The sequence below is a fragment of the Hydra vulgaris genome, chromosome 11, assembly GCF_038396675.1.
Source record: "Hydra vulgaris chromosome 11, alternate assembly HydraT2T_AEP".
In the NCBI taxonomy this organism is placed as follows: Eukaryota; Metazoa; Cnidaria; class Hydrozoa; order Anthoathecata; family Hydridae; genus Hydra; species Hydra vulgaris.
Window position 1 is genome coordinate 16,722,290 of NC_088930.1, and position 24,637 is coordinate 16,746,926.

Consider the following 24,637-nt stretch of genomic DNA (forward strand, 5'->3'; position numbering starts at 1 on the left):
GTGTTAATTTTGAAATTAGCTTTGCCTAACCTGACTGACAAATAACCAAAAGTATTATTTGTCTAACCAGGTTATTTTGTATTGACAACATTTTAAATCATGCTAAAACCTTTTTTCATAAAAATTTTTACCCAGGAATATTAAAATTAGTGATCACTTTTGCTTCAAATTACTTTCAATTAAATATTAATTAATTGATCAAATTACTTTTTGTAAGATCAATTAATGGCTTTAACCCATCCCAAGTCATGATTGCTTAAATAGCCCCTTGCCTTGCTTGTGTGTGTATTTTTTTTTTTAAATATGCAGTAAATTTATTTTTAGTATAGTATATTCTGTTTTTCAAGTTACCTTTCAAAGCAGTTTTTAAAATTAATATTTGAACAGTTCAAAAGATGCCGTTATTCAGTCACCTATAATAATAAACTTAAAAAAGTAACAAACTTAATTTTATTGAGTTGGTTGTCTTTTTAAAAAAGTCTTCAAAAAAACTTTTCTTTTTTTTTTTTAAATAAGTTTAAAAAAAAAAGAAATATTTGTGCAAAAAATATTTTTTATATTTAGACAGATTTTTATTAAATTATCATAAAATGCTATAAAATCATTTTTCTATTTTTTCTTTCTAGTTCTGTTAAAGTATGATACTAATGAGTTTATCAGTACTGTAGAATAGCAGGGTGGCAAAAGATCTTATTAGTCTTCTTTTTTTTTTTTTAAATTTTTTAGAGAAAAATCCTCTATTTTTCTCTAAAAAATTGAAAAATCTCCTCTTTCACTCCTTTATATTCATTTCTTAATGGTAGTATAATGTTAAAAAATTCCTGATCTGCAAAACTGGTTAACAACTGAAAGGGATTGGGTTGTGAAAAATCAACTTTAGCAAATCCATGTCATCTAACATAAAAAATGGCATTTCTGACCCCTGTCCGAACCTGAAAAGTGTGGAAACACAGACTTTAAACCTATTTTAAAAAATATAATTAAAGTTTTTGTAGTTTTGAGAAAAAAACCCTCTAAATTGAATGCAAAATCTCCTTTAAAATCTTCTAATAGCCTCTTTTAAAAAAAATTTTTGTGGTCACCCTGATTAGCCATAATTGAAAAAATAAGTAATGTGAACAAAAAGATGTGATCAAGTAGCAAGCTCATTACTTCAACAGTAAAATGTAATTTAAAAAGTTAGTTTTTTTTTATAGTTCTTTTTCTTAATTAGGTATGTACAGGGTTGTTCCAGCCCGAATTCCGGCCAGAATTTGTGGTTTTTTGTTCATTCTGGTTCCGGCTGGAAATAAAATATTTCAGGCTGAAATGCGGGTATTTATTTTTGCCTTTTATTTCTAAAGTCATGTGACAGACTGTAAGTTAAATCCAAAAATCATTGTCCTACAGGGCAATGAAGAACTATAAGTAAAAAGTACAAATTTATAAACAACTACAATGTAATTTTATTTTCAATAATTATGTAAGGGTTTCTGAAAGTTTTATAATATTGTGGTAGAAAAAGAGTTGCTGTCCAGTTTTGAGCAACAAGTTAGCTCTTTTTTCATCAAAAATGTTACCTGCCTCTGAGAATAGCCTCATTTTTGAATGTTAAATTTTAAATAGTTAAAAAAATATAGGACTACAGTGAATATTTCAGTTTTAACCTAAATGGAAAAGAAGAAAATAAAGAAATAATTTTAAATATAAATATTATGCAGTTTAAAACCTTCAATACATAAAATCATTATTTAAAAGCATCATTATTTTTAAATGAAACAAGAATCAAACTAATGAAATTGGTTATATATATATGAAGAACTTATTTTCAAAATGGGGTATGGAACAATTTTGATTTTATAAGCCTCTTTATATATTATCTAATTAAAAACATAATTAATGTATTACGCACTTCGTAAATATTTTTTAGTTTATTTATAATTAATTAGTTGTTGTTTTTTTTAACATAATTATTTTTTAATATTAGTTATGTGTTATTTTTTAAGTTAAGTAAATTTTTTAATTTTAGTTGGCACATAAAAATAAAATTGCTCATACCGCGTTTTGAAAATTAGCTCTTCATATATATATTATAGGTTATAAGTATATATATCTAAAAATAAATATATATCTGAAGGTAAAGAATAAAATAAATATAATTCTTCTTCTGGAATTGTCAATTTTATTGACAGTTCCGGTAAATCCGGCTCCGGACGGATTTTTAAATTTTCCATTCTGGTACATGATTTTAACTCTTGATCCAATTTTTCTCACTTTGCAGCTTGTGGCCCTAACAATATTTCTGTCACAGTCTTACAAAAATGTTGTTAAGAAATCTTTTTAAAGCTTTTAAACTATTTATACTTTTTTTTTTTTTTAAAAAAAACTCTTTGTAAACTATTTATATTTAAACTTTTATAAACTGTTTAACAAATTAATTATTGAACTGTTTAACAAAATAAAGCTCCTTTATTTTTTAGAAAAATAAAGGAACTTAGTATAAGTGTTGCTATAATGATTAGCAGTAAACAATTGAGTTTTTTTTTGGTTAAAACTCACCAGCCATGTTACCTTTTATTTGCTATGGCAAATAAAAAGTGTCAACTCTTTGTTAAAACTGGAGTACATAGTTATGTCATCAGTAAATAGAGCCATTTTAGCCTTTACTACTGACCCTCGTGGAAAACCATATATCCAATCCATTGCAAAGTTTGTGTCTGCTGAGGTTGCCCCTTTTTATTTATTTTTTTTTTTTTTTTTTTTTTGTATTTCACCTCCCCAAGGCCAAGAAGGCCACTACAAATGAGGAGGCTACTTGTGGTTAAAACCCTCTCCCAACTCTATAACTCTGAAACACGAACCTTGACGAACAACTTGTGCTGCTGCACGGAGAAACAAATTGAGCGCGGTACTACCAGGGACGTGGTGGGAGTCGAACTCATAACCTCTCGCTTATGAAGCAAGCGCCCTACCACTACACCACTACCGCACTATTGTGCTTGCCATTTTTTTTACTCCTGATTCTATTCTCTACCTTGTATAGAATATTGTTGTTATGTTTAAGCTGGTTCTTCTAATAATGCTCTTTCTCATTTAGATGTTTTAAATGCATTGTAGATGCACTTGTCTCATGACCATTTGCAGTTTCACTTGACTGTTAATAAAAAAAATTTTGGCTACAAGATAAATGTTTTTGCAGTGTTTAGTTAAAGAAGGGTTGTAATTACAATAAAAAATTTAAAAAATTCTTAATTTTTTTTAAGAAAAGAGCTGAAAATTTCTTTTTATTAATTTTTATTCCTGATTTTATTCAAGATTACTGTTTATGGATTATAGTTATAGTAAGGGAGAAAAAAATTTGGGGTTTTTTATTATTCTTTTTTTAATAACTTTTACAAACCATTAATGATTTGTGTGGGTCTCTTCCATTCTATGTTTGTCTTGACTTAAAGTAATTTTTTTTTTTTTATTTTAGCCCGGAAAAACGCTTTCAGACGTATTGCAGTCATGAATACACGGATGAAGAGCTGTCAATCACACCTCGAGCAATTCTTATAAGATCAGCATCTGAAGAGGTTGTTATTACTGTTAGGGTTAGTGTCGGCTGGCATTTATATGTTTCAAGTAGAGACAGATTCCTCCTGTGTTGCACATAATTTTATGATTTTTACATTCTAAAATGTGCTCATTTGTGCCTATTTATATGCTGTCATATTGACATAGCATACAAATGGGCACATAACTGGTTAGCTAGCAATTATTCAAAAGTTTCAGTACAAATTTTTTTTTTTCAGAATTCTGCTGACTCTCCCGAAGATGCGTCAAGTACAGAAGAAAGGTATTGATAATTTGAACATTTCATGAATTATCTATTATGAAGTGCATTTAAAGATAACAGACATAAAAAAATTTTATTTTCATATGTTTTAATGTTTTAGGTTATCGAATCAGTCTAATGAATCTTATCAAACTGGAGAGTCAGTTCAATCAGAAAAAGAAGCTGCTATTGCTGCAGTTGCTGCAGTTTTTGGTAAGTTTAAAAAAAATATTAGGTGGTTTTTATTGAGAATCCAAATCAGAGGTGAAAAGTCTAATAGGACTCTAGATTTTAAAATCATTATTAGTAATTTGTTACTTTATTTAAGTGTTTTGGTAATATAAAATCCATTAGTAAAGATAAATTTCAATATTATTTAATTCTAACATATAATTCAAAATCTTTTTTATTCATTGCGTTTTTAAAATGCTAAAAGGCGTGTTTAAATAGTCAAAATAAAATATTATTTACGGGTCTGTTTTTTGCTTAGGTTTTTAGTCATATGCTTTTGTTCTAGGACTTCCCATCTCTATTTAGAAATGAGTTGTTTATATAATTGGGTCTGTCAAAAATTGTTAAAAGGCCTGCCTAGGTAGCTGTTGGTTGAATAGGCCAGCACCCGGATACCCATTAAAAAAACAATATTTTATAAAAGTTTTTTATATAAACATTCAATAAGAACTTTTTTCCCAATGGTGTCATTTATTTAGAGTTGTTTCACTTAAATCAAAATTTTATTTTACTTAAAGTGTGCAGGTTACACAAGTCCTAATTACAGGTTAAAAATACTATCATGTCCACTGTTTTGGGTGCCAAAGATGCATGTTGTTGATTAACTGCATGCCCAGCAGTCATGAAAGCACATTCTGATAGCACTTAAGTTGGAAATATGCACATGTACTTGCGCGCTAAATATACATCAAAAGAGTTCTGTCTAAGAGACAAATGAATAAATAAGTTGGGAGAAGTTCTGATTTACAGAGATAAAAGTTATATTATGATATGGTTATGATATAGATTGTACATAGAAAAATATAAATAATCATTAAGGAATAATAAGGGGTCGTCCATAAAGTACGTACGCCAAAAATTTTGAAATTTGACCCCCCTCCCCCTGTTGCCATGCGTACTTTTATGTCCCCACCCCCCCTTAAAATTACTTACTTTTCTAAAATACCCCCCCCCCCCCCCTTAAATAACCCCCCCATCCCACCTTTTTTTTTTTTTCTTAATTAAAAAGTTTAATTAAAAAAAAAAAAGACGGAAGGTACCTTAGATACTTTATACTACCCAAAAGCTTTTTGCTTTCGCATTTTAAAAACGTCTTTAAGTATAAATGCAAATAATAATTTAAATAAATTTAAAATTCTCTAATGTAAGTGTGTATTTGGGCGAAAGGTTTATGCGGCGGCAATAGTCCACGGAGATCCAGGTTCGATTCTCGGTGAAATCTAGGAAAAACTTTTTTTGTTTTTTTTAACGAATCAAATGTAAATAAACTATACTTAAGGTGGACGTTTTTTTCAGGCACCCCTCTTTAGTAAGTAAAAAACGAGTCTAAGGTGAGATCAGTAATATTGAAAACAAAGGGTAAAACCCAGTGGGAGGGAGCAACAGCAAATTTTGTGCCCTTTTGCTATTTTAAGAAGCTTTTTATTTTAGCAAAACCTAGCGGTCTTTGAGACGCCATTGACACGTTTTTTTTGGGGTGACTCCGTCCCATCAACCACGGCCCTCAGGTCTTACTCAGGGCCAGTATATAAGGGCGGGCATGTGTGCATGGGCCCCCTCAGGATTTTTTGATGTTTTGATTTTTGATGATAGAACACTTTCACACAACGTGCAAACTTAAGTTTGTTAATATGCCAAATGAGGTGGCCTTGCAAAAAATTTGGATGGCGGAGGCCATCTAAATTTTTTTCCAAATCTAAAAGTTATAACCATGCAAAATTTACACCCCTCTCATTTTGGGGGTCGGGAGGGTAAGCGTTTTAAGGCTTTTTGTTCACAGGCCTCTGCCATCCCGATATTTTGCAAGGCCTCCTCATTTGGCATAGGTATAAACAAACTTAAGTTATGAGTTTGCACGATGTGTGAAAGTGTCCTATCTGGAACATCAAAAAATTCTGAGGGCGCCCATACATGTGTGTGCATAGAGGAAAACTATACCCTCTACTTCATATACCATACATCTTTTTATGTTGGCAAACTAGAATCTTTAGTCAGAATGTAACTTTTCTATTGATTAGCTGGTTAATTGTGATAAATTAGAAAATCGAAGTACGTACTTTTAAATTGAACCCTTCCCCCCCCCCTCCCTCCCATACGCTTTCGTATGCTTTTTGAAGACCCCTAAGTGTGTAATCTGAATCAAAAACATGAATAAATTTCAAAATGTTATGCTGAATATTTTCAAAAATCCTGCTGGTGATAAAGAAATCGTAGCTTTTGAAATTTTTAACAAAAAGATCTTCAAATTTTTATTCACATGCTAAGCTAATATTCTTAAATTTTTACATTATGATTGATGAATTTAAACTTATCAAATGAGTAAAATGAATTTTAAATTTATCAAATAATGTGTAGCCGTTATTTGATAATGCTAAACCTGCTCACTGGTAGTAACCAGTGAGCGTATGCCCAGTTACCAGTCAAAAATTTTAATAGCAATCTAACAGGAGTTGTATCTCACTAAACCCTATTTACTTAGTTGTATCAGAAAAAAGATATAATTGCCTAATGTCGATAGTATATCTAATTGTAACATTAAAAAAAAATTAAAATCTTATAGAAATTAGTGATAATATTGCAATTAATTTATTGCTTGATTTTATTATGTCAAGTATTATTTTATTTTTTGTCCCACTAAACTTACCTCTTAAATTATATTTTTTATGCAAGTAATTGATATAGAGTAATTTTAGATTTTATGATATGGAATATTTAGTTTTTTGCTTTTGGTGCAATGTTGGTACAGTAGTGTTTAATAAAATAATTTTTTGTTATATTACACCTAAAATGTGGACAAGTTTTTATAGAAGTTTTATTAGCTAATAATAATAATAATAAAAATAATAAGTTTCATTTTTTATATATAAATATTTTTTTTGTCACTTGATACAAAACTGTCGGATATCTTGATTTCTTGAATCATATTGCCATGTTCATGTTTAACCCTATCAGACACAATGACTCCATTAGGTTCTTTTAGCATTTTTCAGCTCTGTCACTGTGATTAGTTGAGTTACAAGTTTTAATTGTTATTTGCTTACTTAATTGGTTTTCTTTTATTTATAGGAATTTATTGCTAAATATTATATCCTAAATAGTACATATTCTGATGCACAATTCACATAAATCATGATTTTTCTTGGGATCTCAGTGTTGACAGTTATTATTTTTTAATTCACAAAGACTCCAATAATCACATGCTTGGGCTGGGCAAATACTTGTGTATAAATTTGCCTATTTATTGTGCTTTTATGTGCTTTTGTTTAGTATCTATTCAGACCTTTCCTTTTTTCTTTTTTTAATCTCTTTCTTCTCAAGACCACTCTTTGGTGATGTTTCTTACCTAATTGATAAAGCCTTTTCTCTTTCTTCCTTAGCCAATATTGTTATTAATAGCTTGGCTACTTCACCTTTGACCCTTTTGACTCTAAAGCTTGAGAATCAAAACTGCTGGCTTGTTTACTATTAAAAACCAATTTTTCTATTATGCAATATGGAAACATTGAGGTAAGAGCTAATGCTTTATGGTCGTTTAAGGCTTTCAATAAAGTCTGACATGCTGGTTTTTTCCATAAACTCACTTTGTATCTGAGAAAGTTATTCAATTATTGAATTATTCCTTTCTAACTGCAGTATTAAAGTTGTCCTTTTTCTAATCCTGATTACATTCATTGCCTTTGTAAATCTCTTATTTGTTTTTGTATACTGTTGTCATGTTTTGGCTGGTTATTCTAATGAGGTCCTTTTTCTTTTATACTAAGTCCAAAATGGCATTGCAAATATTGTTAAACCTGCCATGCTTGAGTCTTTATCTTGTTGTAAGTTTATCTGTTAAGTTAGTAAACTGGCTAAAAATGCAATTTTCATACAAATACTACTTTAGTCACTACTCAAAAGCATCTTATGTTCGGCCAACCAAAACCTAATCTTGCTTGACTCATTTTTTATAGAGATTATCTTTTTCCAGACATATCCAAACATTTTTTTTTACTCAAAGTTTTTCTGGATTTCTAAAAAGTTTTCCTTAAGAATTGAATTTATATATTCTAAATTTAAATACTTTTGAAGTTCAATTTTTAACCTTTTTTAGTCATTACCCATACAAAAAATATCAAAAAAAATTTGTAATTTCAAAAAAATTGAGAAAGCCAGCAGCTTAAAGCTATATTAAGATTTTTTATTTTTAATGTAAATTCACCTCCCCAAGGTTGAGAAGGTCAATACAGGTGAGGAGGCTACTTAATTATGGTTATAACCCTCTCTCAATTTTTAAACTCGAAAACACAAATTTTGAGGAACAAGGCTGCTGCGCAGAGAAACAAGTTGAGCACATTACTACCAGGGTCATGCTGGTTATCAAACTAGTGCTCATTTCATAACCTCTCGCTTATGAAATAAGCACTCTACCTCTACACCACCAAAGTGCTGATGAATATAAAGGAAATAAATTTTAGATTTTTTTGTTGTTTTTTTTTGTTTGTTTTTTTATACATTTTACTGTAACTGTTTCTTTATGCTTAAAAAAGTTTTGTCTCAATTTTTTTTGAGTCAGATAAAAGTTTAAAAATAAAATAACAAACAAAGGAAAACAGGAGAATTCTAAAGTTCTTGAACTTTGGAATTCTCCTGTTTTTATTTTTTCCTAACTCTTACTATTTGCAGTTTTTTATGTCTTTTTTCAACTGCATTCTTTTTATGTCCTTTGTCAACTGCATTCTTTTTATGTTCTTTTTTCAACTGCATTCTTTTTATGTCCTTAGTTAACTGCATTCTTTTTATGTCCTTTGTTAACTGCATTCTTTTTATGTCCTTAGTTAACTGCATTCTTTTTATGTCCTTAGTTAACTGCATTCTTTTTATGTCCTTTGTCAACTGCATTCTTGAAATCTTGAAAGGGAAAAAAGTTCTAGTTCATAACAATTCATTGGTTAAATTTATTTGAGTTTTTTCAAGATGCTCTTGAGCTTAACTTCTCAATAATAATTGACAAAAATTATGGCGCCATAAAACTTTTATTCATCAACACTTAAGAAAAATATTGCAATTATGATTTGCAATATATACTTATTATTTCTTAAATAAGTTATGTTTGCATTCTTATAAAGCATACAGATTTTTTAGATATGAAATAGATCAGATAATAAATTAGACATTGTGGCGTTAGAATAATAGGGTTCTATCTCTTTTTTGTAATGTTAAGAGAACTTAACAAAATTTGTTATACTCTCTTAAATTTCTAAACTAAAAAAAAAATATTTCTAAATGAAAATTTGTTGAATTCGTTAAAATAAAAGATCAAAATATCTGATTTGTTAAACTAATTGCTTTTAAACACATTATTTATTATTTATTTAGTAATATAAATTGGTATAAGACAAAATAGCATATTGGTAGAGAAGAATAATAACGTTCTATCTCATAATTTTTATAATTTTTTTTTTTTTTACTTTATATTGTTTTTATGTTCAAAATTATATAATTTTAGTATATATATTATATATATACATATATATATTATATATATACATATATATATTATATATATACATATATATATATATATATATATATATATATATATATATATATATATATATATATATGTATATATAGTATATTAAACTTATTATTATTTATATAATATTTTAAAATAGATGTTTATTTTTTTTTCATTGTTAATTTTAACTTTATTTAATAAAAATGGAATTAACAATTAATTTGTAAACAAGCAATTTTAAAAGTTATAAAATTAATAATGTAAGATTAATTATAAAATATAAATAACATAAAAGCATATATTTTATTAACATAATCTTAATGTTAAAAAATGGAGATATAACCCTATTATTCTAACGTCATGATATATTTATAGGTTTGGCTAACACTTAAAATGTTTTAAAGTATCTTTTTTTAAGGAAATACAAAAACTAGTTCAACGAAGCGCGTTCAAGATAGAAAAAATGTTTCTCATTTACAACTGTATCAAGTACCTTATGGTTAGTTGTTTTTAGAATTTTTACAATGAAGTTTATTTTATTTCTTAGTAAGTTTAGTTCATGATTTCTCTGAAACATCTTGTTAAGAAATTATGTGAGCAGGTGCTTTTATGTAACTTTTATGTATCAAAGCAAGGTGTCAAGTTACTAATTAGTCGTCAACATAGAATATTTTTTATTTAATTAACATTATATATATATATATATATATATATATATATATATATATATATATATATATATATATATTAGGGTGTCCCAAAAAACAACATTTTTGAAAAATATATGCTGTCATCCCCTTAATGTGTTCTCCACTGAAAAAAAATATTGTAGAAAAAACTTATTAGATGCCATTTTTTCTTTTTTAGTTAAAAACTTCATTTTTAATGCTGTTAAATCAAACATTTTTTTAAAATAATATAGTTATCATTTTTAAATTTTAAAATGATTTCGCTTCATTTGAGACCAACATGATACACTTTTAAGAAATTTTTTTTTTGATAATTTAATTATTTTTATTATTCATGAATATTTATGCAGGACAGGCTTATTAATATTAAATAATGCTTTCCATAAACATCCTGGTAAAGTCAACAAAAAATTAACAAAAAAAGTAAAATATTGAAGAAAAGAAAAGTTATTTAAAAAGATATTAACCTTTAAAGAAATATTTAAATATTAGAAATTAACATTATAAAAAGAAAGAATTTTTATTAATAATAAAAAAGTTAATTAAAGTTTATATTTTATAATGAGTTTTAATGAGTTTTTGAATTACAATTACAGTTTTGAACAAGCTGTAATTGTCAACTGATCAAATTGAAGTTGAAAGGTTTTGTATATTTTTACACCTGTAAAATAAAATCCTTTTTTTCCAAATTCTAATTGACTTAAGAGCTTTATCGAGCAACCGTGGTTTCTAGTGTTAACATTATGAATATTTACAATAAAGTAGTTTATATACATTAAAATTAGAACAAATTGATTTATCAATGCACTGCCTAGTTATTAAGCAAGACCTAGATGTTAAATTGTTAAAAAACGTTATAAGGTTAAATTTAGGAACTTGTTCAAAGGTCTTGGGGGACCCTTAAAAATATTTTAATTCAAAAAAATTTTAAAAGCAGTGTTTTTTTATCGTATAGAACACATTATGGGGGTGGCAGTATGTATTTTTCAAAAATTTTATTATTTGGGACACCCTAATATATATATGAGTATATATATATATGAGTATATGTATATATATATATATATATATATATATATATATATATACACACACATACATACATACACACACAAATACACACACATACATACATACACATATACATACATACATACATACACACACACATATACACACATACATACATACATACATACATACATACATACATACATACATACATACACACATACATACATACATACATACATACATACCTATATACATACATACAGGCCTTGTTTTAAATAAAAAATGCTTATTGCTTAACTTAAATTTCATGTCATAAAATTCTCTTTTTTTTTCTTTTTTTTTAAAGACATTTTTTAATTAAAGACATTTCAACTTTTTTAAATTACTGCATTAATTTTAATTACCGTAAAACAAGTTAAATGTTATTTAACAGCTTTTCTATTATTACTATAAGAATATTTATTTTCTTTTACTTTTTTTTTTGATATTCAATAATTAAATTTAATATTGCATTTTTAATAATGCTTGATATTAACAAATTTCTTTCTTTTCTCGACATTTGCATAAATGAATTAAAATATGTTAAATTTCTGAATTTTCAAAATAATTATTTCTTAAATTTCTAATTGCGGCTTTGCAACTACAAGTGATTTTTTATTTTAAAAAAATTAGCGAGTAATAAATAAAAATCTAAAGTTTTTTTAAAATTGAATTTTAAATTAAAAAAATGATTAAGAGGAAAACCGAAAAAACAATTGCTATAAAAATGAGATTTTTTTTTAAAGAACAAATAAAATTTCAATATTGAATAATATTTATTAATATTTTTAAATAAATTTGATAGTTAAGTTGAACCCAAGCATTAACTTCAATTTTAATAAACTTAAATATATTTTTTAAATCAAAATTAAATTATTTTTTTTAATTAGAATAAATTGTATATTTCTATTAAATTAGTTTTAAATTAAATCATATATTTTTTATCAGAATTAAATTATGTTTTTATTATCTTTGCTTCAAGCTTAAAAAAATCATTACAATGAAATAAAAACAAAATGAGTTTTGAGTTTTTTTCATTAGTAAATAGGGCTTATATCAAACATAATTGTCATTCAAACGTTTGTAACAAATATTTATATAATAAATATATATATATTTATATATGAATGTCATTCAAAAGTTGATGTGATTTTTTTTTTAATTAATTACTTCTTTTTCTTACCGTTTATAGAATAATTTAAAAAGTGATAAAAAGTCGCTTAACCAAAATTTTGTTCTGCTTACGTAAAACTGCTCAAGGCGTTTATAAATCTCTCTATGTGTAACGCTTTAAAACAAGGCCTGATATATATATAAAATATAAATCAAAAAATAAATTGGTATATATATATATATGTATGTATGTATATACCAGCCCTCAGAATTAGGAAAAATGGTGACCTCTAATAGTTTAAGGTTGCTGATAAATTGCTGACCTTAAACTATTAGATATCAGCACCAGGTTGGCAAAAAAAAATTTGACACACAGGGGTTACCATAAAGCATAGAAACAAGGTTTTTCAGTTTTTAAATTAAAAAACCTCATTTTTTCAAATGCATTTTAGGTCGACATTGATGAATGCCAACCCTAATTCTAAGGGCTGATATACATACAGACATGCATACATACGTACATACATACATACATACATACATACATACATACATACATACATACATACATACATACATACATACATACATACATACATTACAGTGTCAATAAGCAACAGCAAAAGTTTTTAAATAATGTAAAAGTTAAATGTTGACAACATAAAAAGCAACTAATAACACTTAATTCTCTAGCTGTAATAGTTTAACTGTAAAAAATACTTGTCTTTTTTATCAGTATCACCTAATTGTTGCAATATAAAGTATTATATTTTGTTGAATCATTAATATCTTGATAATCTATGACGGTTATGCAGTATTTTGTATTATTTAATTGTTTAATTTTTTGAATACTGCTAAATCTGCTTGTAATAAATTTAAGGCTATAAATAAGTACTGAAAATCAATCCTTTGTGGTTTGTATGACAATTTGCTGAAGTGAACAATCAAAAATCAGTTATATGGCTGATCATTGCTTCTTGTTGTCCCCTCTCTGCATTGCCATGTTGTTGAACAGGATAAAGTACAATAAGAATATATAATGAAACAAGTGATGGATTATGGCAGAAAATATATTACTTATTTTGAGTACTCGTTATTCTGTTAAATTTTTTTTTATTTTATAAATTTATTGTAGGTTATCAAAATTCAAATGGTACACTAGCAGATCACTTCAGTTATGCTAGTCCTGCCTACATGCATAACGGTGAGTGCTGTATTATATGATCAACAAAAATTGTTATTGCATTTAAAATTAAACAGTTTAAAGCTTCTTTATTTTTTTTAAGGAGAATCCTACAATGCACCTAACATAACTTTACCAGGTGGAGCCATTGCTATTAATCCTCAAACAGGTTATATATATGTGTGTGTGTGTATATTAATATATATTAATGTATATATATATATATTAATATATGTGTGTGTGTTTATATGTACTTATGTTTTTAGTATATAATAATATAGCAACATTTTTGATTAAAAATAGTGTTAAAAATATGTGTATTAAAAAACCTGAAGCATATATATATATATATATATATATATATTTATATATATATATATATATATATATATATATATATATATATATATATATATATATATATATATATATATATATATATATATATATACATACATACAGTATTGTGAAAAATCTAAGAACCACCAAAAAACAAATCATAGTTTATTTTTAAATTTTTATTTTATCGAATATATTTTTCTGGTAAAAAAAGAATAAATTTTAATTAAATATTGCGCAACTCCTCAAGGCTCCTTGGTGCTTTCCTGGCAATCTCTTTATCAAGCCAACTCCAAAGATTTTCAATGCAGTTTAGATCTGGGTTATTTGGTGGCCAAGTTAGACACTCAATATTTTTGCTTTCAAACCATTGAGAGACAACTTTAGCCCTGTGACATGGTGCATTGTCTTGCTGAAAAATGAATGGAACGCTTTGCTCAAGTGCATCAATTGATGGTAACAAGTTATTATTTAAAATATCGACTTAATAAATAGAGTTGAGTCGACCATCAAATAATTTAAACATATCGAGACCATAATATGTCATGCAGCACCGTATTCCAACCAACCCGCTACCTTGTTTTGTTCTTTGAACAATACAATCGAGATTATATTATTCTGAAGGCTGCCTGCGAATCATAATTTGGTTATTTTGGTTATCAACCTTGATATTCATCTCATGACTGAACATTACTATCCTCCATTTTTTTTTAGACCATTCTTTGGCAAAATTCTTTTCGCTTTTTTAAATGTTGTTTGGTAAGTCGCATATTGTTAGCTATTAGTCTCCTACGAATAAGTGATGCCAATGCTTGATGTCCATTTGAAAGCTTCCATTCCCTTTTTAATTCATGCGACAGCGTGGTTCGATTTTTTTTTGCCAACCTGATTAAAAGGCGATCATTATTGGGTGTTGTCAAACGTGGTCTTCCAGAACGATGGCGATCAACGTAAGATTTCGTCTCTTTGAATCTCTTGATGATTGTCACCACTGAACTATGTGATCGCTTAATTATTTTTCCAATTTCACAAGCAGTTTTACCTTCCTGGTGAAAATGCACCACTTTTACACGATCTTCATAGGTAATAGCTTTTCTGCTCATTTTTTCAAAATAAATAATTTTTTTTTGTTTGAAATTAAATTCTTTTTTAATATTTTTATTGGTTTTTTGGTAAGGTCATTAATAGAATATTTAAACAAAAAAGGTAAAAAATAAATTTAAAAAAGATGTTTCTGCCGTATTTAGCACAAAAAATTCTTTGTGGTTCTTAACTTTTTCACACGAAAAATATTAAAAAAGATTAACACATAATATTTAATCCTTATTTTTATAGGTTCTATTAGTTAATTTTCAAAAAAAAAAAAATCTTCTTTTTTCTCAAGTTCCATTGAATATGTTTGAAAAAAAAAACCATTTTATTATCTTGAGAACAAAAATTAATTAACTTTATTTGATAAAAATATTTTTTTTTATTTAGTGGTTCTTAACTTTTTCACAATACTGTATATGTATATATATATATATATATATATATATATATATATATATATATATATATATATATGTATGTAATGAGGTCAGTAAATTTTTGTCGACCTCACACACTTTTAATGTTTAAGGTCAATAAAAAATTGCTGATATATATACACATCAGCAATGTGTATGTATGTGTATATATATGTGTGTGTGTGTGTATATATATGTGTATATATATATATATATATGTATATATATATATATATATATATATATATATATATATATATATATATATATATATATATATATATATATATATATATACATCAACATTTTTTTGTTGATCCCAAACATTAAAAGTGTAAAAATATAAGTATTAAATATATATATATATATATATATATATATATATATATATATATATATATATATACATATATATACATATATATATATATACATGGTAAATTTTTTTAACAGTAGAACAATCAAAGAATATTAACTATACAACCAAGAAATTAAAATAAATAACACTGTCAAACTTGTATGAATATTATTAACCAAAAAAGTTTGCGAAAAAATCATTAGTCTACCCATAAAAGTGGTTATACCATCTTAGGAACCTGCTCATCTTATGCAATCTTCTCCTGCGTATATTAAAGTGTAAATTAAATACCTTTAATGACAAAAAAATATTTATTACAACAAACTGCTACTAGAAATTTAAAAAACAAGAAAATTAAATTCACTGCTTGCTTGAATTTATAACTTAAAAGTAAATTTAAATATTTCAAGAAACCATAATCATACTAACATTTTATGACTATGCATGTAAAAGTATGTATTTTTTATTGCCACAATAGTGTGCAATCGCTTGCGATCTTTTGTAATTCTTTTGTAATTTAACAACATTTGTTGTTGTTTTGCTGAGGCTTTGTAATTGTAACTTGATTTCGATATGCAATTTATGTATAAAGGAAGTTAATATTAATTATAAAGTTGAACTCACAATAAATGTGAAATATGAAATTTACAGGCTTGTGTTTACTGTTTTCAAAACATTTTATTTTTCTATTTTTCAAACATTTCTTTCAATGATACAATTTATTACATGATGGTGTAAGGGTTTTTCCATAAAGGACATCAAACAGAATTTAGATAATATTTAGAAGTAGAAAATCACTATATTACTTTAAAAATCACTATATTACTTTAAAATCGCCCTTTAATGCCCACCAGTGAAAAAAATATATATTCAAAAGAATACTCTTAATGTGAAAGCGGCAACGGTATAGTAACATTAAAAGTAAATCAAGTATATTATTTTTAAAAATTAATAATTAATACACACTGATTATTTTATAATATAAAAATATATAGTTCTAAATATCTTTGGAAATCGGAGCTTAATTTGCCTTGTCATTGTGAGATCACATTTAATTTTGTGTTGATTTTATATTCATCTGAATAAATATTACAGACGGTATTTTGTTTTATGTTTGGCGCTGTCCAATTAATGTATGCAGTGATAAAGTGGCGTAGAAGAAAAAAGAATATAAGAAAAAACCCCACGCATTCCCGGTACACATTTTAATCTCAGGGGAGAGGGTGGTATATTTGGGAAATTTTTTGACAAGTTCCTAATTTCGTCAAAACACTGTATCAAATTTATACCTAGTTAACACCCTGATATATATATATATATATATATATATATATATATATATATATATATATATATATATATATATAAACATTGTTTATATTATTAAAAACATTCAGAATGTTTTAAAAACATTCTGGTCAATTAAATTTGTGTTTTTGTGGTTTTTTTAAAAAACGATCAATTTGTAATTAAATTAATGGTTTTGACTTTCGTCTAACACGCAAATGTTGGACGAAAGTCAAAAGTAATTAAAATATATATATAGATACATACACATATGATATTTAAAAGTTGTTGTAAAAATAAGGTTAATAGAATATGCATTGATAAACACAATTATATGCATTTTAAAAAAATCAAAGTTATACTTGTTTATTTTTGAAATATATATTAAAGATATTTTTTCAGTTCAACCGTTGATTAATGGAGATGGGTCAGCTGCAGTATTCCAGACAGGAGCGTATCCACAACAAGCATCAAGTAGCACATATACTGGAGCAAATGTCTACATGCAGCATTCTATTCAGCCCCCTTATGTACCAGTTTATGTAACAAATAGTCAGAATGGACTTCAGCATTACTATGTTGTCCCTCAGCCAACTCCGCAATATGTTTACACCCCAACACAAGTAAAGTTTTTAAATTTACTCTTAAATTGATGGTTTAAATAGAATAGGAGATTTGAGAATAAGATAAATTTGTTCAGTAAATTAATTATTTGATTTGGAACGATTAGGTCTATTTGAGTTTTGAATTTTAAATGTTTTTTTATTTTAATTAAAAACTTTATTTTTAAAACTAATTTTAGAATCTCTTAAAATTAGTTTTAAAAAAAAAGTGTTAACCAAGAAATTTTTTGGTTTACACTTTGTCTCTAGAATGTTATAATTTATAGAAGGTTTTAACAGAATGTTTTTGTAGAACTATGATAAAATTTTATTTTGGCACAAAAGTATTCATTTAGGTAAGTAAAAAAAGTATTCATAGATCCGGAGGATAAGGGCATTATATACAACCTGCTTAAAACTAAAACTAGGTTGTCTTTTTTTATCATGCTTGAAATTTTTTCACCCCTAATTTCATTCTCTACTTCGTTTTATTATGTTATTATCTCTTATTTGTCCTTGTATGGTATACTGTTGTCATATTTTAGCTGGTTCTTCCAATTGAGTTCTTTTTCTTTTAGACAAAAATTTTTTTCTAAAAGAGAGTATATGAAAGGTCAAATATGACAACACTCATATTTGAGTTGGTTTTAAAGTCCAACATTGGATGGGTCTTAGTAAAAGTAAAAATTATGTCAACCTGGAACTTAAAAGAAGCTAAATAAAATGCTTGTTTTGAAATTTTATTAAATAATAGTGACTTTTATTTAAAATTATAATCTAACTTAAAATATTTACTTATAACTTAAAATATATACTTTTTCATTAAAAAACTGTTCAATTAAAACTTTTTATTAAAGAAATCTTTTCAACAAAATTTTCAACGAAGCAATTTTTTTTTAATAAAATTTTTTTTTGTTGAATAAAGATATACCAAAAAATGTTGTTTTATTGGAAATTTTGTTGAAAAGTTTTAACTAAACAGTTTTTTGATAAAAAAAAATTGTTATATATTTTTTATAACTTTTGTTTTGAATAAAAATCAATTTTCAAAAATTAGCTTATAGTTATACATCTTTTGAGTCCCAGTTTTAACATAGTTTTAAAAAAAGTAGTTTTCACTTACATTCCTCTAGGACCCATCAAAATTGTTGAGTTTGTTTCAAACTTACATATGCTATTATTATTAAAGCATTATTTTTCATTCAAAGTAAAAATATTATTTAAATAATTTTAAATTCTGTTTTTTTAATAGTTTTTTGCCATTTTTAGCCACTTCTAGATTCACCAAGTGCTTTACTTTCACAAGTTTCTTATCAAAGTTGTGCTAATCAGTTATCAAATATGTCAATTGAAAACGATGAAACTGGTAAACACCCTTCACAGCAAGTTTCTTCGCCACCTAGTCCTGACCCATCAAGTGCATCGCATCAATTTACAGTAGGTGGCAGGCAACTTTATTTAGTCCAAACTAATCCCAATGGAGTTTACCAGCAACCTAGTAACCTAGCAACAATACAATATTTTCCCACAACGCAACCAACTGCTTATGCTGGTTATGTCAATCAATATGGTCAAATTGTAGAAACTCCTGAAATCTTTAACCAAGCAACCTCTCAATCACCTTCCCCTCCAGTTCATCCAATTCAACAGCAAACATATAATACTACACAATCACCATTAGGAAAACCTCTACCACAGTCGTATAGGCAAACTGTATATCAACCTGCAAGAGTTGTACCTGGGGTGGTAGGAAAGCAACCTGTTTACCTTTCATTACCTGGAAATCAAGTTTTTACTCCTTTATCATACAACAATGTTCATATTGGCCAGACAACATGCAGTCATAGAGGGCAAACATTTAAAAAACCAGACTATTATCGAAAGGAGGAAAACACGAATAAATATACATATATGCAACAATGTCAACAGTACGTTTTAAGTTTAAAAAAAAATTATTTTTATTGAAATAAAAGTTTATAGTTTATTAATTAGCATTGGTTTTTAATTTAGTTTTCCTGTTCTACACTCTCCTGCCTACAATCAAATTCGACCTGCTGGCCTTCATACTAAAAAAGTGCGTTCTTCTAGATTTCAAAACCATAATAGTCAACAGATTCGTATAAGTCGACCCAACTCAAATAGTAGTGAAGTTGATCAAAAAAGTAAGAATCTACAAATTTTGTCAGCTTACTCATATAAACTTAAATGAAAATAAGTGGTGTTTAAATAACCTGCAATAAACAATTTGTGCTTTTTATTTATTTTTTATATTTTTCTTATTTTCATCTTGATTTTAAAATTTATTGTAAAGTTATTAAAGTATTATTATGTTAATATTGTTATAAATTAAGTTGATAAATTGTTATTTTGTTATTATTGATTTTTTTATAAACAGACAAATAATATTTTAAAATATTCTGTCACCACTTTATATTTTATGGAATTTTGCCATGTTTGATATTTAATTAAGATTCTAATTATGAAAAAAATTTGAAAAGATTGTTCAACGTAATTTTTTAATCATTTTTATTTATAGCTGTCAATCACATCTTGGAAATTTTTGATTTTCCTGACACAGTTTCTTCAGACGCCGACGCTATTTTCGACGAGATTAAAAATGCAGGTGCTCGCATACTAAAGATAAAGAGCAGTAGCTCTCAGCAATCTAACTCGAATTCGCAGCAATCGTCTGCTCAACGACCGACAATATTAGCGATTTTTAAATCGGCTGCTGAAGCGCAACTAGCTCTAGAAACTGTCACTAGTCCATATTATAAGCTTCGAGTTTCGCAAAAATCTCCAACGCATTTTTCTGGTAATGTCACGGATTATTATAGGAGTCCGTCCCCTGTGAGTAATAAATAAAAATGTCAATATTTTTTTTCAACAATTTTATTTTAATACTTTTATAAAAAATTGGATGTCGTAAAACAAACAAAAAAAGAAAGTCTTGAGGTGAATTTTTTTCAAAAGTGGCTCTTTAAGGATTGTCTATTTCTCTCTCTGCTTTTCTATAAACTACCTTGTTAAAATATCATAATATAATTACTATATAAATTTAAAGAAAAAGTTGTTTGACGTCACTTCTATAAATGAATTTTGAGCTTATGAAGTGTAATGCATCGTTCAATTAGTTGTGACGTCAGGTTTTCTAATTTCCATTTCTCCGTGGTGGAGAAATAAACCGACCTATAGCTAACTTTTGCATTTTATTTTGCGAAAAGTTATTTGTTTTTTGTCACTCAAAATAAACTTCATAAAAAATATATCGGTGTTTCTTTTAGTGGAATAATTTTTAAACATAAGAGTACTTTTGAAATCTTTGCGTGAACTTGAGAAGACTTTTAAGGCTTTCAATATGCTATGGGTCGGTATATACAAATATATATATATATATATAAAGGGTGTACAGAAAAGTGAAAAACATAAACAATGGTCTATTTATTAATGCTTTTTAAAATTATTTACCGAAGCTTTTAAAAAAATCTTTTTAACGTACGCTTGCATTCTTAATATAAGACTTTTTTTAAATTTTTTATTTATATTGACTGTACATGGAGCTCGAAGAACTGTCATGTGAAATGTAACTTTCTATTATTTTTATTTGATGTTTTTTTACCTCGATTTGTCATCTTTCTAAATGGAAATCAAAGTGAAAAGAGGTTATTTTTGTTTTTCAGAAATAGATATTTATATTTTCACCTTTTTCGTCACTGTTTTGTCATAATTCAAAAATAGTATAGCTATCAAGAAGTTGTGTTTTGAGTTCCTGATTTTTATTACAAATATATTTCGATAAAATATTATTAGGTAGTGTATTAGAATCAATTTTAAGGAAACATTTCGCCAATTTTTTTATCAATATTAAAACATTTTATGTGTTAACTAATCTTATTGCATTTATAAACTGATTTAAAAAGAAAATCTAATTTAGTTATCTAATATTATTGATAGATGAAAAATTTAATTTTTTAACTGTCATTGTTAATCTAATATTATCGATAGATAGGTATGTTATTGTTAGATAACAAATTTTATTGTTTGGGCTCAACTGTCAATGTTAACTCAAGGTAACATCGTATGTTGTAAATTATCATAGTTAAAATTTTAATCAAAAAATATATTAGCACCAAATAAAATATAACCAACATTCGGCTTGATTTTAAAAATTAACAGTACCGTAAATCGAGGCAAATCGTAAATTTGGAAAGAAATATAAGTCAACATAACTTGTTTTAAGGGAGTACCACAGGAAAAAATCTAAAGTAACGATTCTCTTAAAAAATTCGGTTTTTGTTACGATGTAGATGATAGTTATGTTTTTTCCAATGAAAATCAAAATAAAATATCACTTATTTATAATGGCAGAAACAAAACCCAAAAATAAGAAGCAAAGCTAGAAAATTTGAAACCAAATTTCTCAAGTTACAATTTTCAAATGAATTTGAAACTTTGCACACTTGTTCTGCTGATAGATTTGCTCCATTTAACCGTTTAATTATCACTTTAAAGTGTTTCTTCAGATTTGAATGAAAATCTTTAAATTTTAACGAATAAATTTGGCTAAGGTGCTGTTTAAAAAAGTCAATAGGAAAAATTAAAAATCATAAAAAAACTTATGGACTAAATGATTCTTTAATGTGTAATGAATCATTTAGTCAAAAGAGAAAATTTCGACTATTTTTTTTCTATTTTTAAACTTTATTTTTAGATGAGATATCATTTTCTGAAATTTTGCTTTTCCGCAAAAACCACAATTCTAGAAATTGAAGGCTAAGTCAAAACTAAACTTTTAAAAAGAAAAAACACTTAACAATTTTTATGTAAATTCAGCGAGTATATAAAAATTTTCTTTTTCATCCTTGCCGAAAAGGCCTTTTTCGTCAGTTTTTCAATTTTACAAAACTCTTTCACGACATTCTAACAAAAAACAAAACTAATATCTTATAAAAAACGATTTTTCTCGGGTACACTTTCCAAGAATACCGAGGACTTTGAAAACAATTCTAATACTAACATCATTGAATTGCAACACAGCAGCATAAATTCCATTATTATTATAATATCCTATATTATTAGTTTAGGCTTGTAGCACAACAATGCTAAAAAGCAATAATATAGAGTAACAATCAGTAAAACACACTTTGCTGAATACACACAGTAACCACAGTAACAAACCACTTTAAACGTATAACACAAGTTTAATGTTTTGGATGGTGGTTTCTAGACCTGAAAAACAAAGTAGATATATCTGACATCTACTTCAATTAATTTCCTACCTATTTTAAGGAATAGAAAGCAAGGTAAAGGGAGTAATACCTGTTGCAAAGGTGTTGCTATGGACAAAATTACCATACTAGCCAATCAAAAAATCTCCAAACACTATTTTAGCTTATAAAAACTCCAGAAACCGATATAACATTTAAAAGAGCATTAAATTTTGCATCAATTAGCATTTAAAATAAAAGTTTGATTTTTGCTCCAAAAATCGACTTTTTTTTCCTGTGGTAAATTACAATAGCAAAAATCAGTGATTTTGGATAGAACTAATTTTGAGCTACAGTTGTTTAAGGTTTAACAAATTATACTTTATAATTAATGAGTGAAGTCATTTATCGTCGCTTTTCCAAATAACCCCGACACGGGGCAATTTGGAAACGCAAAACTATATGAGTTGTTTTTCATCAAAGTATCAATATTTTTAAAGAAGTTAATAAAGAATGATATTAAATTTTGTCATGAAGTTCTTTTTACAAATATTTTTCATATTATACTCATGTAATTCCAGCTAATATAATAAAAACAAAAATCTAATGGAAACAACGTATATTTAAAACAACCGAAAAAATATGACAATTAAAGGTTTAGTTAAAATTAAAATGGTAAAGTTTCCTTGTTTCCTTCTATCATGTTTTTTCAACTCAGTATGTATCAACCTCTAATAATGCTTTAATGGAGCAAAAAAAGCAACACCTAATGGTTGTAGTAGATGAGTAATTTTAGTTGGAAGACTAATAAATGTGATATACTCTTCACACGCATTTAGCACTTTAACAGAGAATTGTGATGATAAATTGATGACTATTTTGGTAAAAGGATAACTATTTTGAAAAACTAATCTTCAAAGTATTAACTAAACCATCCACTTTTACTTCTGTTATAAACAGCTTTATTAGGTCAACCTTCCACCCAAGTATCCCACAACTGTTCTGATTTATAAACAACGTGAATGGGTAAAATAGTGCTGTTAGCAGTGCCAGTAAAGATTAAACTTGTTGATGTTTTAGAAGTGTTTAAAATTCTTTCGAGATAGATGCCTTGTTCAAAAATATATTTTTTGGCTCCAGAATCATTGCTCAAGTTTGTCTGATAGTTGATGACGCAGTTAGATGACAAATGTGTCACACTTTTTTCGAGATTATTTTAAAAGTTATCAGTTATACTAGATGAAGTTTTTTTTACTATCTGTGGCAATAATGGTTGCATATCTATTTTAGTGCGGCCGTGGCGCAGTGGTTAGAGCGCTTGCTATATAAGCAAGAGATCCAGGTTCGAAACGATCTCTGGACATATTTTCGCGTCACGGTAAGGAAGGAGGCGTAAACTTCCCGGTTAAATGCACTTCCGCGGTGCTCTGTGACAAGACTGTTAGGACTTCTTAGGCCACCTAAAATAAAAAAAAAATAAAAAATTTTACAAAAATATGTTTGTTACGTTTTAAAAACTTGTCGCCCAAGCTTTTCCTGGAAGCCTATCTTTTGATAAATGTACTTGTCCTATTCAAATACCTTTGAACCATAATTCTAAAATCTAATAAATCAAATGGAAATCCCCACTCACTGGTAATCCCACTCACTGAAAATTTTTAACTTGTAAACAAAACTATGTTCCTTCTCAACACAAAACATCTTAGGACTATCTGCTGTTTTATGACCTTTTATCATTCTATATCTACTCAGAGTGGGATCTGGAATTTTATAT

At 26.8% G+C, this 24,637-nt stretch overlaps 1 protein-coding gene across 10 annotated transcripts in view; it reads left to right on the forward strand.

Moving 5' to 3' along the window:
- Positions 1-21,357, forward strand: part of LOC100205910 (R3H domain-containing protein 1) — a 48,899-nt gene extending 27,542 nt beyond the window's left edge. For 5 of the 10 annotated variants that reach the window (XM_065810283.1, XM_065810286.1, XM_065810284.1 and 2 more), the window contains 10 exons: positions 3,455-3,554; positions 3,774-3,817; positions 3,918-4,009; positions 9,943-10,023; positions 13,515-13,583; positions 13,666-13,731; positions 17,457-17,677; positions 18,926-19,584; positions 19,667-19,818; positions 20,193-21,357. In XM_065810283.1, coding sequence (XP_065666355.1) covers positions 3,455-3,554; positions 3,774-3,817; positions 3,918-4,009; positions 9,943-10,023; positions 13,515-13,583; positions 13,666-13,731; positions 17,457-17,677; positions 18,926-19,584; positions 19,667-19,818; positions 20,193-20,521 — 1,813 coding nt within the window. In that variant the 3' untranslated portion in view covers positions 20,522-21,357. The remainder of the gene's footprint in view (positions 1-3,454; positions 3,555-3,773; positions 3,818-3,917; positions 4,010-9,942; positions 10,024-13,514; positions 13,584-13,665; positions 13,732-17,456; positions 17,678-18,925; positions 19,585-19,666; positions 19,819-20,192) is intronic. The other 5 variants (XM_065810287.1, XM_065810288.1, XM_065810290.1 and 2 more) reach the window with 1 other exon arrangement.
- The last annotated feature ends 3,280 nt before the right edge of the window (positions 21,358-24,637 follow it).